We start from the raw sequence: 17,154 nt of genomic DNA on the forward strand, positions 1-17,154 counted from the left end.
TTTTTTACTACGAACCCCAGAAGAACCATATTTTTTAAGTGTGTACAGAATATTACATATGACGACAAATAACTACTTAATTACTATTAGATGCTAATAATTAATAAATGCTAGTTTTGGGCTCGAATACCTTTTTTATAATAATATCAATTGAAATGTGCCTTGAACTTTTGTATTTGTTGTTTTTTATAGTGAATAACGTTTGCAAAAAATAAGATTTTTGTTTTTTTTATTTGAAAAAAGTAATTACTTTGTATACACTTCATTCTCCCATTCACATAACCATATAAAAATATTATGTCTACCATTTGTGTCAGATAACTACAGAATGGTGTATTAATGAATTACAGCAATCATATGTTGATATTAGTAAAGACATCTGAAGCAAGACAAAAGCATGTTTGAGTTAAGTAGATAATACACAGTGTGTCCAAAAGTGTCCAGGACACTCTGCTATAATTACTGAATTTAGCTACTTTAAATTGCTGATACAGGTGTCCAACTGCACACACAAAGCTTAGATAATATCAATATAAAAGCACAGTCAATAGAATAAGATGCTCCGGAGCAGCTGCACAGGAGTCTAAGGTCACCATGGCAGCAAACTCCCTTGATTTCAAAAGAAATGTTGGATGAGCAGGTGTTTGCACTTTGACTTTTAGACATACAGCATATGTGAAATAAGGGAGAAGCGTAACTAGGAATAATATTTCATGTGGATTTCCTGAATAATAAAAGAGTGAGCTGCTGTTTCACAGCCAAATGTCAGAGGTGCAGTCGCCCCCAGGGTATCGGATCTCATGAGCAAGTGCAGGACCATCAGGCTCCTTTCCGAAATCCACCAAGAAATCCTCATTGAGTTTCAAGCCACCCTTCACTGTGTCCACATCAATCTGCATCATGACTGAGCCTTGTCTGAATTTAAAAAAAGAAACATCATTATTGAGCAATTTAAGTCTTCACAGAGCGAAAATCACTCAAAATAAAATGGCTTATAACAGTTTGTCTCACTTGATGAGCTCAGGATAGAACTGCTTGTCCCATGCACTGTACAAAGAAGTGGTTACATAGAGTCTTTTCCCATCCAAGCTCAGCTGCAGCATCTGTGGACTCCCTGGTATACGTTTGCCCTGATGCACAAGAACACTTATCTTCAGTGAACAGTCAACCGTCAGAACTATAAGTAGTTGGACACACCTGGCCAAATTACATGTTTTGTTGATTTTCTCTGAAGTGAAACTAAGTTAACATATCCTCTTCAGGGGTTACATGTAAAATTTAGTACACATTTTTATGTATTTGTACACACAATGTGCCACAACTTTTGCACTGGACACATGTCCCCCCCCCAATATGTTAAATTCAGCAAATAAACAGTAATTGTGCATTAAATTGTGCTGAAGTGTGTTCTCTGTAGATGATGTGTTAATTTATTTTGACAAAACAAAAACAAAACATGTAATTTGACCATGTGTGCCCAAACTTTTGCACAGGACTTCACTTATATTCAAAATATTCAACAAAACAATGTAGTTTGACTGAAGGTGTTTTAACTTTTCCATATGACTGCAGGTGCTTTTTATGTACCTTCACTATCCTTGGAGATGGCTGGCTGTCCAGTTCCTTGTCCTCCAGTACTTTGACAGGGCCATCATTTTGAATGCTGCCTCCAAGAAAGACCTTAAAAGACACATAATTGTCACATAATTCAGCAGCAAAACCATCAGATGCTGGTGGAACAAAACCTTGTATCTCCAAAATGGTAACTGTAACAGAAAGACTGTGTTCTTAACTTTAATGCAAATTAATATAACAAGATTTTATTACAAGTGATTTTGGACTATTTGCTTTGGACCATTCATCACAAAATTTTCACACTGTGTGAAGGACAGTGTCACTGACTAGAGCAAAGCCTTCAACTGTGTTAACCACATAAAATTAGGGAAAATGTTCCTGTTCTACTGTTACTGTTCTAGTGAAGAACCCCTACACTGGTTAACTAGCCACACACATGACAGAAAGGAAACAGAATGGTTCCACATCAGCAAAGAAGTTAAAAAAGAGAAGGTAAAAGACGAAGAGGATGGTCAGAAACAAACTTGATGGACACAATCAGAGGAATCATGAACAAGCCATTAAGTATCCTGAACACCCAAAGAGAAGACAGGATATTCTGGAAAACCACCATCCACAGGGTCACCAGGAGTCAATATCGACTTGACAGATACTATTACTACCACCACCACCCCTACTACTACTAATTATTATTATTAAATAAATAAATAAATATGGAATTTTATGGTTTTCTGCATTAATTTGTCATAAAATGTGATCTGATCCTCATGCAAGTCAAGTGTATTGACAAATATAATGTGCCTAAAATAATAACACAATTTTTTTTTAATTTTTCTTTATTGCACACACTCATTCAACAAAGTGGTAGTGGAAAAAGTAAGTGAACCCTTGGAATTAATAGCTGGTTGACCCCCCCTTAGCAGCAATAACCTCAACCAGGCGCTTCCTGTAGCTGTGGATCAGACCTGCACATCGTTCAGGAGGAATTTTAGCCCATTCTTCCTGGCAGAGCTGCTTTAGCTCTGTCATGTTCCTTGGACGCCTACCATAACATTTCTATTGGGTTGAGATCTGGGCTCTGACTTGGCCACTCCAAAAGGCGGATTTTGTTTTTCATAAGCCATTCTGTTGTGGACTTGCTCCACAAGTGATGTGCAGTGCCTTTTTTATGTCAGATGTAGCGCTGTGTGTTCTTTCCAAATAGTTCAATCTTAGTTTCATCTGTCCACAAAACATTTTGCCAGTACCGTTGTGGAGTGTCAATGTGCTCTTTTGCAAACTTCAGGCGTACAGCAACGTTCTTTTTAGTAAGCAGCGGCTTCCTTCGTGGTGTCCTGCCACAGACACCCTGCTTGTTCAAGGTTTTACGGACTGCAGACTCATGAAGACAGATGTTAGCCTGTACCAGTGACGCCTTCAAATCTTTGGCTGTCACTCGGGCTTATTTCTTTACTTCATTGAGGAGTCTCCATTGTGCTCGTGGGGTCATTTTGACTGGGCGCCCACTTCTTGGCAGAGCAGCCACAGTCCCAAATTGTCTCCATTTGTAGATTGTTTGCCTTACTGTAGACTGGTGAATTTCTAAAGTCTTTGAAATCACTTTGTAACCCTTTCCAGCTTTATGTAAATCAACCATTTTTGATCATAGATCCTCCGAAAGCTCTTTTTGGTGAGGCATGGCTCACATACGCGTATCCTTCTTGTGCAGAGCAAACTCAAAAAGTTTGTGTGGTTTTTATCAGTCCAAACTCATTTTCTTAACAAGACTCCAGGTATGCCAACACCTGACTCCAATTAGCTTTTTTGAGATCATTAACTCCAGGGTTCACATACTTTATCCACTAGCACTATGAGGTTTTTATGGTTGTTCTCAATGAAGACATGAATGATCAGAATTTTTTTGTGTTATTTTAGGCCCATTATATTTGTCAATACGCTTGACTTGGATAAGAATCAGATCACATTTTATGACAAATTAATGCAGAAAACCATAAAATTCCAAAAGGTTCACATACTTTTTCTTGCCACTGTATATATATATATATATATATATATATATATATATATATATAAATAAAAAAGCTCTAGTAATTTGTCATTTTATGAAACCAAAATGGCATTCTCTGCATTGGCTTCCTGTGTCAAAGAACTGAGAATAAAATTCCCTTCCTAGCTTTTCAATGTAACCCCGGAAACGCACCACATTATCTCAAGGAACTTTTTATATTGTTTAATTGTAGTCACCATCTCAGATCCAACACTAATCATGCATACAAAGGGTGATCATGCCTTTCGTGCAGCTGGCCCTCGCCTTTGAACCGCCCTTCCTGATTGTCTCAGGCTTCAACAGACTTCTTTTAAAACCAGAAGAAAGACGTTTTTATTTAGAAAGGCATTTTCATAAATGTTGTGGGACATTGTGCTTTTTAAATTGCCATGGTGGCATTTTATTTAGGAAGAACCTTTATTAAAATGTTATGGTGGTTCACTGCTTTTATTGTATTTCAGCTACATGCTGTATTTTTCTAAATGTTACACTTCTATCGCTGTATTGAGTTCACCTTGGTTGCATGTTGAGATTATTACCTGAATGAAAGGTGCATCATTGTTGTTAATTATCTGATGCCTAGAAGAACCTGTGGCTTCTCACCTGGCCCACCATACGTGGATTCCTCCTGTCAGTGATATCATACTGCCGAATGTCACCGTGCAACCAGTTGCTGAAGTACAGGAAGCGATCGTCCAATGAGATTATAATGTCAGTAATAAGACCTGAAGCAAAACAGATAAACGCTCATAAACATGCCTCAGCAAATCCCTCTAGAAAGGTTTCACTGCATACAACCTTACTTGGCATTTCAGGTAGAATCCAACCCTCTACTTTTTTACTGGGGATCTTGATGACTCTCTCTGCAGCCCAGTCACCTTTCTAAGAAGCACAAAAAACATTTTTAGAACATATAGCCACTATTATCATGATCATTTCTCAGATTTGTGTCCTTAAGATAATGATTAACATCTGGATTTCATGACTAGCTGCCTAAAGGAACTGCTTGCCGGAGTCTTATAGAAGCGGAACACAGTGCCCTGCAGTGCACAGCCCACATAGCCCTCAGATGCAGCAGGGTCGTGCAGGAAGCGGATCTCTAGAGGGATGGCACCCTCTTCCCCCAGATCCAGAGTCTGCACGTGCTTGTGAGTGGTCCAGTCCCACACATGGATGCACTGGCCATAGTGACCTGAAGAGGGGTGACGAAAAAAAACCCCAAAAACATTCAGTTACCACTGAACAACAATAACTGCAGACAACAAAACTGACTGCAATTCCATAGAGAAGTTATGGTAAACATACACAGACAAGTTACCAATCAAAGGGAAAAGACACAGTGTGAAGCGTCTCTGAAACTGTACAGAATGGATGGGACATAATTCTTCCAAAAGTTATTCACCAGTTGGTGTTTCGATGATGGGGTAGAAAGTGCTGTCAGTCCAGAATCTCTCAGAGATCTGGTGACTGTGAAGGCCATAACATTTGATTTGCATTATTTTCATCCTCATCAAACCATTCAGTGACCCCTCGTGCCTTGTGGATCTGGCAGTTGTCTTCCAGGGAGAGACCACACCCATCAAAATAGACATGTTTCATCATGCAATAAGGCTCGCAACAACTTAAATCAGTCAGAATAACTGTTTTGATTTGCAGCGACCTAAGTGGACCCAAAACAAGCTAGTAAAATGCCCTCCACAGTATTACAGAACCACCGGATTCCCTTGCTGTAGGGGTCAAGCATTCAGGCTTAAACTATTCTCTTGATTTATGCCACATTCACCCACAGAATATGGTGGTCTTGCTCTTCTATAATTATCCTTTAAATATTTCACTAATGAATGAGCATTATGGTCACCAAATGTGTGCTTTCATTCACAATTTCCAACCCAGCTTAATGAAGACTTTCTCATATCTAAACGCCACTTCAGTCACTGTACCTACTGAAACATTAGCCAGTTGAGCAGTCTTAAGCCATGTTCAGACTGCCAGCCCAAATTCGATGTTTGGCATGTCCACTTTGTATCTAGATAGCTGGATACAAGATCTAGACAACTCTGATAGTCTGGACTGCGAAAAAAAAATGTCAGACTCGTATGTGGTTTGAAATGTAATTCCAATCAGATTTTTACAGATGCATCTCAATTTGGATGTTCTGGCTGCTGAAATTGGATTTCAAAGTGTCTTTTGTGACATTTGCAACCTGACAAATAATGATGTCAACTCCAGAGAGACAGAAGTGCTGGCAGACGTGTTTGAAATCTGTGTCACCAGTGTAGCTGCGTAGTTACTGACGTCTAAGTAATTACTACAGCAACCCACGCCGATAGATTGGTGATGTCTGGATACGCAAATCTGATCTGATCACTTGCAAATAACAGTGTGGTCAACTAGACCTGCATTGTAGGATATTAATTACTTAACTGCATCATGCATTTTACTTGACTGGAAGGATCTACACTTATGTTTCTCTTATATTTTCTTTAGAACAGCTACAACAACAAATTCTAATACATATGTAATAATAAAATATGATAAATGATAAAATATAAAAGTTTGCCATAACTTTTGCACAGGCCACATTTTAGATATTTTTCTCAATATGATAAATTCAGAACAATAAACAGTGACTGTATATCAAAATGTGCAGAAGTGTGTTCCCAGTAGAGGAGGAGTCAACTTATTTTCATCAAATCACCAAACATGGAACTTGACCAGATAGTCTAATAAATATATATGTCATATACATGTTTAAATATACACTGTATACATAAATGTCACTGAATGAAGTATTCCTGAAAGGACATTTCTATGTTTGAATATAGTAGATAAATGTATTTTGCCTAAAAATGAATGCATACTTTACTGAATATTATAGATCAATTATAATTGATCCTAACGTTGCACAGTTGATCGAGTCAGGTCTTCCTCTTCAGATCAATGCATTTTTATACTCCTAATAATGAGCAAACACACATGCACCCCCGTAAACAGACTCACCAGCTTTGAAATCGGCAGGATTAAATCCATTTGCAAGCATTTTGGGTGCTCCCCACTCTGTGCTTATCATGACGTTGTGGCGTGGCTGGTACCAGAAGTCATAGCCAAAAGGAGCTGCTTCACCAGGTAACTCCCAGTTACAAGTCACTTCAAAGGTCTCACCATCCAACAACACGAATCCACCTAACAATACACATTGAAAAGACGTTTCCATGGCTAAGCACCTTCAGACAGCTTGTTGGGGCTTCACACATTAAATGAGAAAAACTTTACATGTATAACTAGGCTATTACAGAACCCACTCATCTGTAGATTAATGAATTGAATGGTACAGATTATAGACTACATACATATCAAACATCCAAATTGAGGGACTCTGAAATCAGAATAGTATCTAACCTTTGCCATTTCCTGAGGGGTCACCAAGGGTGCTAATCATAACTTGCCCACTGCCAAGGCAATGGGACGTGTGAGGATTGGCCAATCCACACTTCCAATACATCTCCACAGGTTCAACTGTCTGAGAGAAGAGACAAATTAATGGAAAAAGTGTGCTTGGAACTACAGATGAGTCTTGCCAGGATGAAACCAGCAAACTTGTTCCAAATATCTATGATATCAATATCTATAATACAATATCACTAATAACAATAACAAAAATGAATACCGAAACTAAGAATAACACTAACAATTCATGCACATTACAATCCAGTAAATAATGGATGTATCTATATTGGTGTAAACAAGTGCTGCAACTGTTCCATTTAAAACATTACACTGTGCTTTTGTTTTATACTAATGACACCAAAAATGATAAAAACAATAAAAAACACAGCTAGCCTAAAACATTTCATACACTGCAATAATAAAGCATCTAAATATGTTATTTTAGGAAAATAATTACACTACACAATCATTCTACCATCTTAAAAAAAAAAGTTATTTATTTTACATTTTATTCTTTCCAGTCATTGTAATTTTATCACTATAAAGTTCGTTCAGTATGGGTAGCAATGCACTCACTGCTCAACTTCAAACTCCAACTAGAGCACAGCCATTGGCCTGCAAGCTGCTGATTGCTGTCATTTTATTGGCTCCCTGGCAAAACATCTGCATGAATTAGGGCGTGCTTGATATAAATAGTGCTGGTATGCTGGCACTTGATTTCACGCACTGAATCTGATTCATCATTTGCACTAAACCTCTGCTTGTTTCCAAGTCGTATGAAAGTCTCATGAACCAGGCACAGAGCAGCTCTTGAATAAAATAAAGGCAGTCAAATCTGTGCATCTTTTTAAGCAACTTTGATGATTACGGGTCATTATGTGTCTAATTATTGTGCATCGTAATTGTATGGGTGCTCAGATCTCACCGAATTCAGTCTTACCTTGTGAAGTCGTGGAGCTCGGGGGTTCGTATCCACGTCAATAACGTAGATGCGGGAGGAGATGAGAGAAGGTAAAATGAGCCGATTGCGCTTTTTGGAGGCATCGTCATAACAGCTGCTGCAGGCGTTCCAGCCAGAGTGGTGCAGCTCATCATTCATGTTGGGCATGGGCAACCTGTGAATCACCTGAACACGTCCAGTGTATGGACAGAATTACTGAAATGTGCAAGCTTAAATAGAAATTCAGAGAGACTGTTTGAAAAGCAGGATTTTCTTACTACAGCAGTGATTGCCAACCCCCCTCCCGAAGATCTGTTTTCCTGCAGACTTTAGTTCCATCCTGCCTCTAATGCTGCAAGTTGTGTCGGAAATATTGTATTTGCAATGTTGTATTTACTAGTGGCAAACTCACACTTTTCGAAGAGCCCAGAGTTTCTGAGGCGTGGCGTTTAAGTGTATGTAAAACAGGGGTGACAAACTGTGGTCCTGGTGGGCCAGCGTCCAGCTCAGTTTGGTGATTGTCTGGTTCTTAACACACCAACTAAACATTACAATACTGTAATACTACTGAGCTGAATCAGGTGTGTTTGAATAAGCAAATCACAAAAGCTACACATGCAGGTTCACTGGTCATTTTGAATAGTAAACAAAATGGCTATATCTGAGTTGTAGACCTGTGGTTCCTATCAGCACCGCTGTAAAGATATCGGAGTTAGTAAGTTTCTCTACAATGACCCATTTCACATCAAACCACTCTGAATGACTGTTTACATACTAAACAATCTAGTTATGCAAAAACTTTGAGAGGAAATAAAATGGTGGAATTTCCTGTAATTGCTCAAGGTGCCAGTTTTGGATTACTGGAATCACTATTAGGATATTTGTTCCATCACATGAGGATATCAAACAAGCACCTTAATGTGAGCTTGCTGCCAAAGATGCATTGTTAAAAGGTTATTTCAGCAATTTTTCAACATTACTGTATAACTTATTAAATCATTGAGAGGTAAACAGAGTCATTCAGAGCAGTTTGATGTGAAATGTTCTGCTCAAGAGAAACTTACTGAGTCATAAATGCTCACAGTGCTGGTAATAGGAACCAGACGTCTGAAGAGTTTAATGCCTCTAAAAGCTAAATCACAGAAAGCTATTGCAGTAAAAAGGCTATGCCTGATGCTTGAAACATTTTTTGCCTAATATATACCTTTTTAAACCATTTATGGCAAAGAGGTACATGTAGGCAAAATCCTAAATTTTTGCCCCCCTCTCAGATTTACCACTTTACCAGATGTTTGAAACGTCTTATAAAAACTCAGAAGGCATGTGTAGGTTCACTCGTCATTTTGAATAGTTACTAAAATGGCTATAATTGTGTTGTAGACATTACAAATCTTGGTTCCTATCACAACCACTGTAAAGAAATCTGAGTCTATTAGTTTCTGTATGATGAACCATTTCACATCAAACCACGCTGAATGACTGTTTACAACTCAGCGTGTGAAATATGCAGATTTTATCTTTTTTAGGTATGTTTTATTTATATGTATTTATATGTTATATGTATTTATATTTTATTTATATTATATGTAAGTTTTATCTATGTGGCACATTTAAAACCAAAGTGTTTTACAATTAATGGACAAAATAAATACATGGTCTCATAACAAACAAACAAAAAACAATAAACCCTACCACACCCAGTCCTTAACCTGCACAAGCCATACAAAAGTTAATAAAAGCTAACTGATATTTTGTCTTAAGGAAATCAAAGCTTCAACCCTCTGAATTTTGTTGCGTCAAGTCTAATAATATAATGTTTTGCTTTTTATTTTCCTGTGGTATATCCGTTCATTACCTATTAACAGATACTCACATATCAAATTTAGTCAGAATGCACATATCTATACAGCACCTTTTAAAAAGTACACTGTTCAATCAAATAAGAATCTATTCTTGTTTACAGAAGCACACATATATACAAATGATATAAATAATAAACAAACTTTTTTTAACGTCACATTACCGTGCAGTAAGTGGGAGATTTGGGATCGACATCAACTGTTGCAAGATAGTCAGGCTTTCTGACTCCAGTGTTCCGGTAAATACAGGGCAGGTAAACGATCTCCTCTCGAGGCCCTTGAGGAATGTTCAGGTACCAGGTTTTTAAACTTGCCCCTTTTGTTATATAGATACAGTTACCAACCTCTGTGTTGCACTCACCCTTCATGGCATCCAGAGGGCTTTTGTATCCTGGTCCACATCCTGAGCACTTAGATGCTGTGGAGAGAAACAGTCATACTGATCACATCTCTAAGACTCTACAAATGTTCTACTCATTGCACATTTATGAACAAGAGTACTGCATGTAAAAAAGCAAACAGAGTCAAACTGAAACAAACGCAGCTACAGGACCCAAGTCATTTTATATGGGCCTCAGAGACTCGCTACCATAAAATCTTAAAAATACTTCATTCTTGATGAAAATGGCAATGCGTTTCTTAGGACAGTGATGTGGAAACAGTGGTGGACAAAGCACACAAATTGAAGTGAAAGTAGAGATACGCTTGGTAAAATATTAAGTGCTCTATATTTTTACTTGAGTTCAAGTACAAAAGTAACTGCTTCTTAATGTGCCTCAGTAGCAAAAGTAAGAGTTTAAGAAATGGATACAATTTCAGCCCCCATGCAGACTTCTGGGATATGGGCTATCTGATTTAAAAATATCTGCTCAAATGTTACAGCATTTGTGCCCATTTCTGCCCAGGCCTAGTTATAGTTGCTAAGCTATGACTGGACATTCAGTATTCAGGGGAGGGACTTGAAAGGTGCATTAAGACTGATTTGATTTATTGGTGAAATTGCATCATGTTCTTTCATATTTATAACAAAAAAAATAGCTTCACAATATCACACAGAAAATAGTAGAATAAAAAGCACTTTTTTACTTTTCTATATAATTTGAGAAATACTTTTCTCAAAATTACCTAGAAAAAAATCTCAATACATCCACCTGCAATAAAAGTAAAGAATGTTTTTGCCTTGTCCTGTGAAGTTAACATTTTGGAAAAATGTGTCTTTTTGGAAAGGTTTCTCAATTTTTAAGTGAGAAATATGCAAATAAAAAAGGAAATGCTTAAAAAAAGAACAGATACTTTCCTCTGAAAAACATACTAATAGTAATAATAATAGTAATGACATAATAACAGTAATGAAGTGTACTTTGTTATTGTCCAACAACTGTTGCTATATGGGGAAAATAAAGTTAAAAATGTCTGGTAAGGTCTTACACCTTTAGTTTATTGATGCACAACTGTGAAAAAAGAAACTGAATAAGACTAACCTAATGAAGAATTAAAGTATATACATCATTAAAGTCTAAGAACACTGTATAACAGGCTAGTTCATTAGAGAGAGACTGTCATCATTAGAGAGGTGCCCTGTTGCAGACTGCATAGTTGCAGGCGCCTTACTACACAAACTGAGTATGTACGTAATTTGGTGGAACTACTGTAAGCAGATGGCTCAGTGAATACTCTAAAAACCTTTACTTTCTAAATGCAAAGAACTCCGTACAGTTCAGCACTGGAGTGATCAGCCAAAGGTCACACTGGCTTTTTATTTTAACCTCATAAACTCTAAGGAACCATGGGCTGGGCCAGACTTCCATTTCTCACCCTCATTACTACCTAACTTGCCTAGTTAGTTTCATAGTATAAACCAAATAAAGAGTGTAAGCTACTGAATATAAATCGAAGGGGTTAATGTGAAAAATGCAACAGATGTGCAATTTCACAGTAGTGTAGGAGACAAGGAGCCTTGCCAAGGATTGTACAACATCCTCCCCATGATAAACAACACTGGAGGGTTATTCTCAGGTCAGTTTTTCACACATCCTGCATGATGTAAAGCAAAAGCTCTCACTGCTTTGCAATGCATTGTTTATTTTTTCATTAGCACTCAAATTTCAGTTCCCTTATGACAAATGTTAATGTAGGTGAACAAGTAATACGTTCTGCTGTGAACATGTTTATTGCCATTAAAAATGCAGCAAGCCTACAGCTGCCTGTTTCCCAGCCCTTACCTCTTTTATCTGTCATTATATTTTGCTCTTTTTAAATTTTAATTTCCCAATTTAGTTAAGTCTTTTAAATGCTAGTTTCAAATGCAACTCAATTCAGTTATTATGGACCCCTTCCAAAAAAGAGGAGCTTTCAGCATTTGAACAGCTTGATCAACTCATGTTGAAGTCTGGGAAAATATTTTAGGCGTGTTCCAGGAGGGCTTTGCTTCAGATCCTTGCACAACATTCTATAAAACAACATTACAGCCACTGTTTAACAATGGAAGAATGAGTGCCTAACAGAAAGTGTATCTATCTATCTATCTATCCCGCTCATTCACGTACCAGGCTCTGAATCTGCATTACGTGGAACATGCGATAATACTCGCCACCTGCTGAACGCAAGTACACCGCGGAAGAGATGTAGGCATTTATAAATGGTATCAATCACTGATCACACATTCGGTAAACGCTGGTTCAGGTGGCAGCATGAGCCCTGAAGGCAACCTGGTTTGCAGACAGTACTAAACCTTGTGGTCATCTATTCATTTGTGGGGGCCCATACACAGCAACTCTAATAATGGAGACAAAAGTGCACAAAGTAAGCTGGCCAGTGCACCCCATCCCAGGTGACTGGAGGTACAATGGGCAGCGTTTTGTGGAGAGAACAGCTCTTTTTCCACTCCATTTGTTGTTCTCACTTGTGAATTAGATCAAAAACCATGAACTTCACATTTACATTTAAATTCACTTTTCATGTACTTTATTACTGCTACCCATTTAAATGTATTAGGGAGACTGTAATGCAAATCAAACACCTCCAAAACAACAACCTCAATTTTCCCCATAGCTCTTGTAAATGAACGCAGTCTCTCGCCCCAGCGAGTCAAATTCTTTGACGAGCAGTCTCACGAGAATACCTGAAGAATTAGTTGAGTTAAATGGCCCTCAGTACCAGGCCTGTGGATTCCATGCACTGAAGACTTTTAGGCTGGTTTTGTGTCTAATCTTACACTAAGCTGCGTAAGCTAAGTTGTGTATGATTCACCCTTAAAAAAAATTCATTTAGACATGGACTCAAAAGGGCATTCCTCCATTGCCTAAAACTAGCATTTGTTATTTTTAATGTTACGCAATATTCTCTAGTGCAGCACTTAGCCTCGCCCTCAACAGTTTGACAGAATTCAAGATTTTGTATCCAGCTTGTGTTTTAGTCCATCGGTGCTCTAACACTACAAAACCCACCACGGTAAAGTTAGTTTTATTTTCAAGATTCGTCTTTTCGGCGCTAATAACATTTGATCGGACTATGGTAGGCAGTAAAGACTTACATGTTCATGACCGTACGACCACAGAGAGTGACGCACACCTTTTCTTTTGCAGTTTGGGTGACATTTAACGTACCGCTCTTTTGTGTTAATAGCATAGAACTGAGACAAGTTTTTCAATGGGAAGAAAAAGCATGCACTTCTAGACCACGCCTACATCCTTGCACACGCATTTGTTTTCCTCCAAAGCATTTCAGTGCATTTAAATACATTTTTTATTGTTCATGCTAACAATAGACACTGTCAGAAAATGAAACATCAATAGCTCCAAGTATATTATATATTATATTATATCCAAGAGCTAAAGGCTGACATCTCTCTGCAGCATGCACAGCTGTTTTTGAAGTAATATATAATGCAGCAGAAATATTATTCAAACTCAAAATCTATAAAAATTAATACAATTTGTTACACCATTATTTCCAAAATCCAAAGACTGTGCATCGTTGATACAGTAGTTACAGCAAAATATTCAACATCTAAAGGCTGTGCATCATTGCTGACACCTCACTGCACCATACACAGCTGTTTTTAGTGATGTATGTAATGTGACTGAAATATTATTGAAATTCAAAATACATAAAAGTTAATAAAAAATAGTTACAGCAAATTGTCCAAAATCCAAAGGTTGTGCATCATTGCTGACACCTTGCTGCACCACACACAGCTGTTTTCAGTAATGTATATAATACAGCTTAAATATTTTTGAAATTCAAAATACAAAAAAATTAATAAAAAGTAGTTACAGCAATATATCCATATTCCAAAGGCTGTGCATCATTGCAGACACCTTCCTGCACCATACACAGCTGTTTTTAGTGATGTATATAATGCATCTTAAATATTATTGAATTTCAAAATACATAAAAATGAATAAAAACAGTTACAGTAATATATCCAACATCTAAAGGCTGACACCTCACTGCACCATACACAGCTGTTTTTAGTGATGTATGTAATGTGACTGAAATATTACTGAAATTTAAAATACATAAAAATTTATAAAAAGTAGTAATGTGATTACATCCAAAATCCAAAGGCTGTGCATCATTGCTGACACAATGTTGCACCATACACAGCTGTGTTTAGTGCTGTGTACAATGCTGCTGAACTATTATTGAAATTCAAAATACATAAAAAATTAATAAAAGTAGTTACAGCAATATATCCAAAATCCAAAGGCTGTGCATTATTGCTAATACCTTAGTCAGTATATGGTGCAGCAAGGAGTCAGCAATGATGCACAGCCACTGGATGTTTGATATATTGCTGTAACTACTTTTTATTAATTTTATGTATTTTGAGATATTTTGGATTTTGGATATAATCACGTAACTAATTTGTATTCATTTTTATGTATTTTGAATTTCAATAATATTTCAGTCACATTACATACATCACAAAAAACAGCTGTGTATGGTGCAGTGAGGTGTCAGCAATGATGCACAGCCTTTAGATGTTGGATATATTACTGTAACTGCTTTTTATTATTTTTTATGTATTTTTGAATTTCAATAATATTTAAGCTGCATTATATGCAACATTACAAACGACTGTATGTGGTGCAGCAAGGAGTCAGCAATGAAGCACAGCCTTTGGATTTTGGAAATATTGCTGTAACTACTTTTTATTAATTTTTATGTATTTTGAATTAATAATATTTCACATTACATACACCACTAAAAACAGCTGTGTATGGTGCAGTGAGGTGTCAGCAATGATGCACAGCCTTTAGATGTTGAATATTTTACTGTAACTACTGTATCAACGATGCACAGTCTTTGGATTTTGGAAATAATGGTGTCACAAATTGTATTAGTTTTCATAGATTTTGAAAAGACGAATATCGAAAATAAAACTAACTTTACCGTGGTACAAAACCCAGCATGCAACACTTAAACATACAACCGTTTAAAATCCCCCATTATTGTTTAGAAACCCTGACTGCTTGTTGAGGCTAAATACAGTCACCTTCCTAGCAGTACCTTTAGCTATCTGGTGTTCTTCTGCATTAATCAGCCATAAAAATGTAAGGAGAACTGTATAAATCACACAAATATACTAAACTGCGTTTGTGAAAGTTTTCACAAATCAGATAATGCCTAAAACAAGTGAAATGTGTTAGTGTAAATAGCATGTCAGAGTCGTGAAGTTGTGAAGTATTTTGTGTCTGCTGTTATCTCCATACATGAGGAGTTATTAAGTCTACGCGTTAATGCTCTATATTTGCCCCAAAAGCTGAACTATTACACTTGAAAAGCCGAGTAGAACTGTATAAATAACTTATCTGTTTGTGAATGTCTTCACAAATCAACGAATATGGACAGCAAGTGAATTTGCAAGGTTATTGATAATGTTCGCATGTGAAATTAAACTCCAAAGTCAGGTAGTCTCACTCCTGAGGAGACTCCCGCATGGAGCAAACACACTGAGCTCTCTGTGAATTTTTTTCACGAATCGAGCTCTGCTAAATCAAACACATTTTCATAGATTCTGACATAATTTGTATTGAAAAATCACCCGACAAAGTAAAAAAAAACGCTTATTTTTCCACTTTCTTTCACTTTCCTTGCTCGCTGTCTACACACGGACGGACAAAACAAGAACTGTGACCATTTTCACAAGTCAGCCTGCTCAGTTTGAATCTGGTTTCATTAATCTGAGCTTTTTAAGTTATGCGTTTTACAAAATAAAACCCTGGTGTGTAACACTGGCGGATTTCGGTGTGGAAATGACGTAATCTGAATTCGCAAATCAGGACTAACAGAAAGCGCCAGTGTTAGCAGATGTCCGTTACTGCTTTACCGAGTAGTTGATGGAACTCTAAATTGCTAACCAAGCCAAGTTTATTTCGGTGACTGACCGAAAGTCCAACAGGCCCTGTAAGGCGAATGGCTACATTTTAATGTTGTGCGAAGTGAAAGGGGGGTTCTGAGCAGCCTACAGATCTACAAGATGAATGCAATGATCCTCGGCATTCAAGGGTGCAAAACAGTACAGCTTTGTTTACACAAACCCTCTAAAATCTCGCCAACACTACCCAGCAAACAGTTACGTTGTGACAGCCTATTGTTTTGGTGCCCACAACGTTGAGAAGTGACTCCTTCAGAAAGTTGAGGCAACGTTGTCAGAACGTTGTCAAAACCTTCTAGAATCCTCCTAAGTTCCATTATGGAACTCCATGGAATTTTGCTGCGGCGCCAACAGGTAGTCACAGCACCGCGCGGCATCGTTACTGAACAATGAGGCTGTGACTACCTTGTTCAGACAACGTAAACGTCACCACCTTTCGACAACGTTGTCTGTGTTTGTTTGTTTGTTTGCTGCCAACTTCACAAACAATAAATACCATGCAAGAAGTCAATTTTACCTATACGTACCCATTTTGTTCAATCGCAGTTCAGCTGACAGACGTTGAAATGACCGCCTTTCCCAGGCAGACGTGGAGAGTGAATGGAGGCGACGGCAGGGGCTGCTGTGGGGAAATACTCCACTCTTACGTAAGCATGACTGAGGCTAAAGCAGGCTGGACACATTGATAAACTTTTACCACTGCAATGAGGCTAAAGTTGGTTTATTATCTGAATTTTACGTTCCCCCTTAACTGGCATATTTACATTCAGGCGTGGATGAAGGCGCCAGAATGCAACTGCTGCACCAATTGAGGTGGAACGGAAAATTCGAATAAGCAGCTGCCTCAGGGTCAGGGTCAAGTAAAAATGGTCACTAACTCTACTACCGGTTATCTACTCTCCTG

The 17,154-nt window shown here is 37.7% G+C and overlaps 1 protein-coding gene across 1 annotated transcript; it reads right to left on the reverse strand.

The window, feature by feature from the left end:
- Positions 1-212: 212 nt before the first annotated feature.
- On the reverse strand, positions 213-16,983 carry selenbp1 (selenium binding protein 1). Its single transcript, XM_036590126.1, has 12 exons — positions 16,778-16,983; positions 10,230-10,286; positions 10,033-10,145; positions 8,010-8,195; positions 7,022-7,142; positions 6,623-6,805; positions 4,633-4,814; positions 4,426-4,504; positions 4,226-4,347; positions 1,588-1,680; positions 1,012-1,130; positions 213-915 (listed from the first exon to the last, which is right to left on the reverse strand). Exons 1-12 carry the CDS (start codon positions 16,779-16,781, stop codon positions 753-755), a joined length of 1,422 nt encoding a protein of 473 aa, XP_036446019.1. The 5' UTR covers positions 16,782-16,983; the 3' UTR covers positions 213-752.
- Positions 16,984-17,154: the final 171 nt, after the last annotated feature.

This window comes from Colossoma macropomum, unplaced genomic scaffold, assembly GCF_904425465.1.
Source record: "Colossoma macropomum unplaced genomic scaffold, Colossoma_macropomum, whole genome shotgun sequence".
Lineage (NCBI taxonomy): Eukaryota > Metazoa > Chordata > Actinopteri > Characiformes > Serrasalmidae > Colossoma > Colossoma macropomum.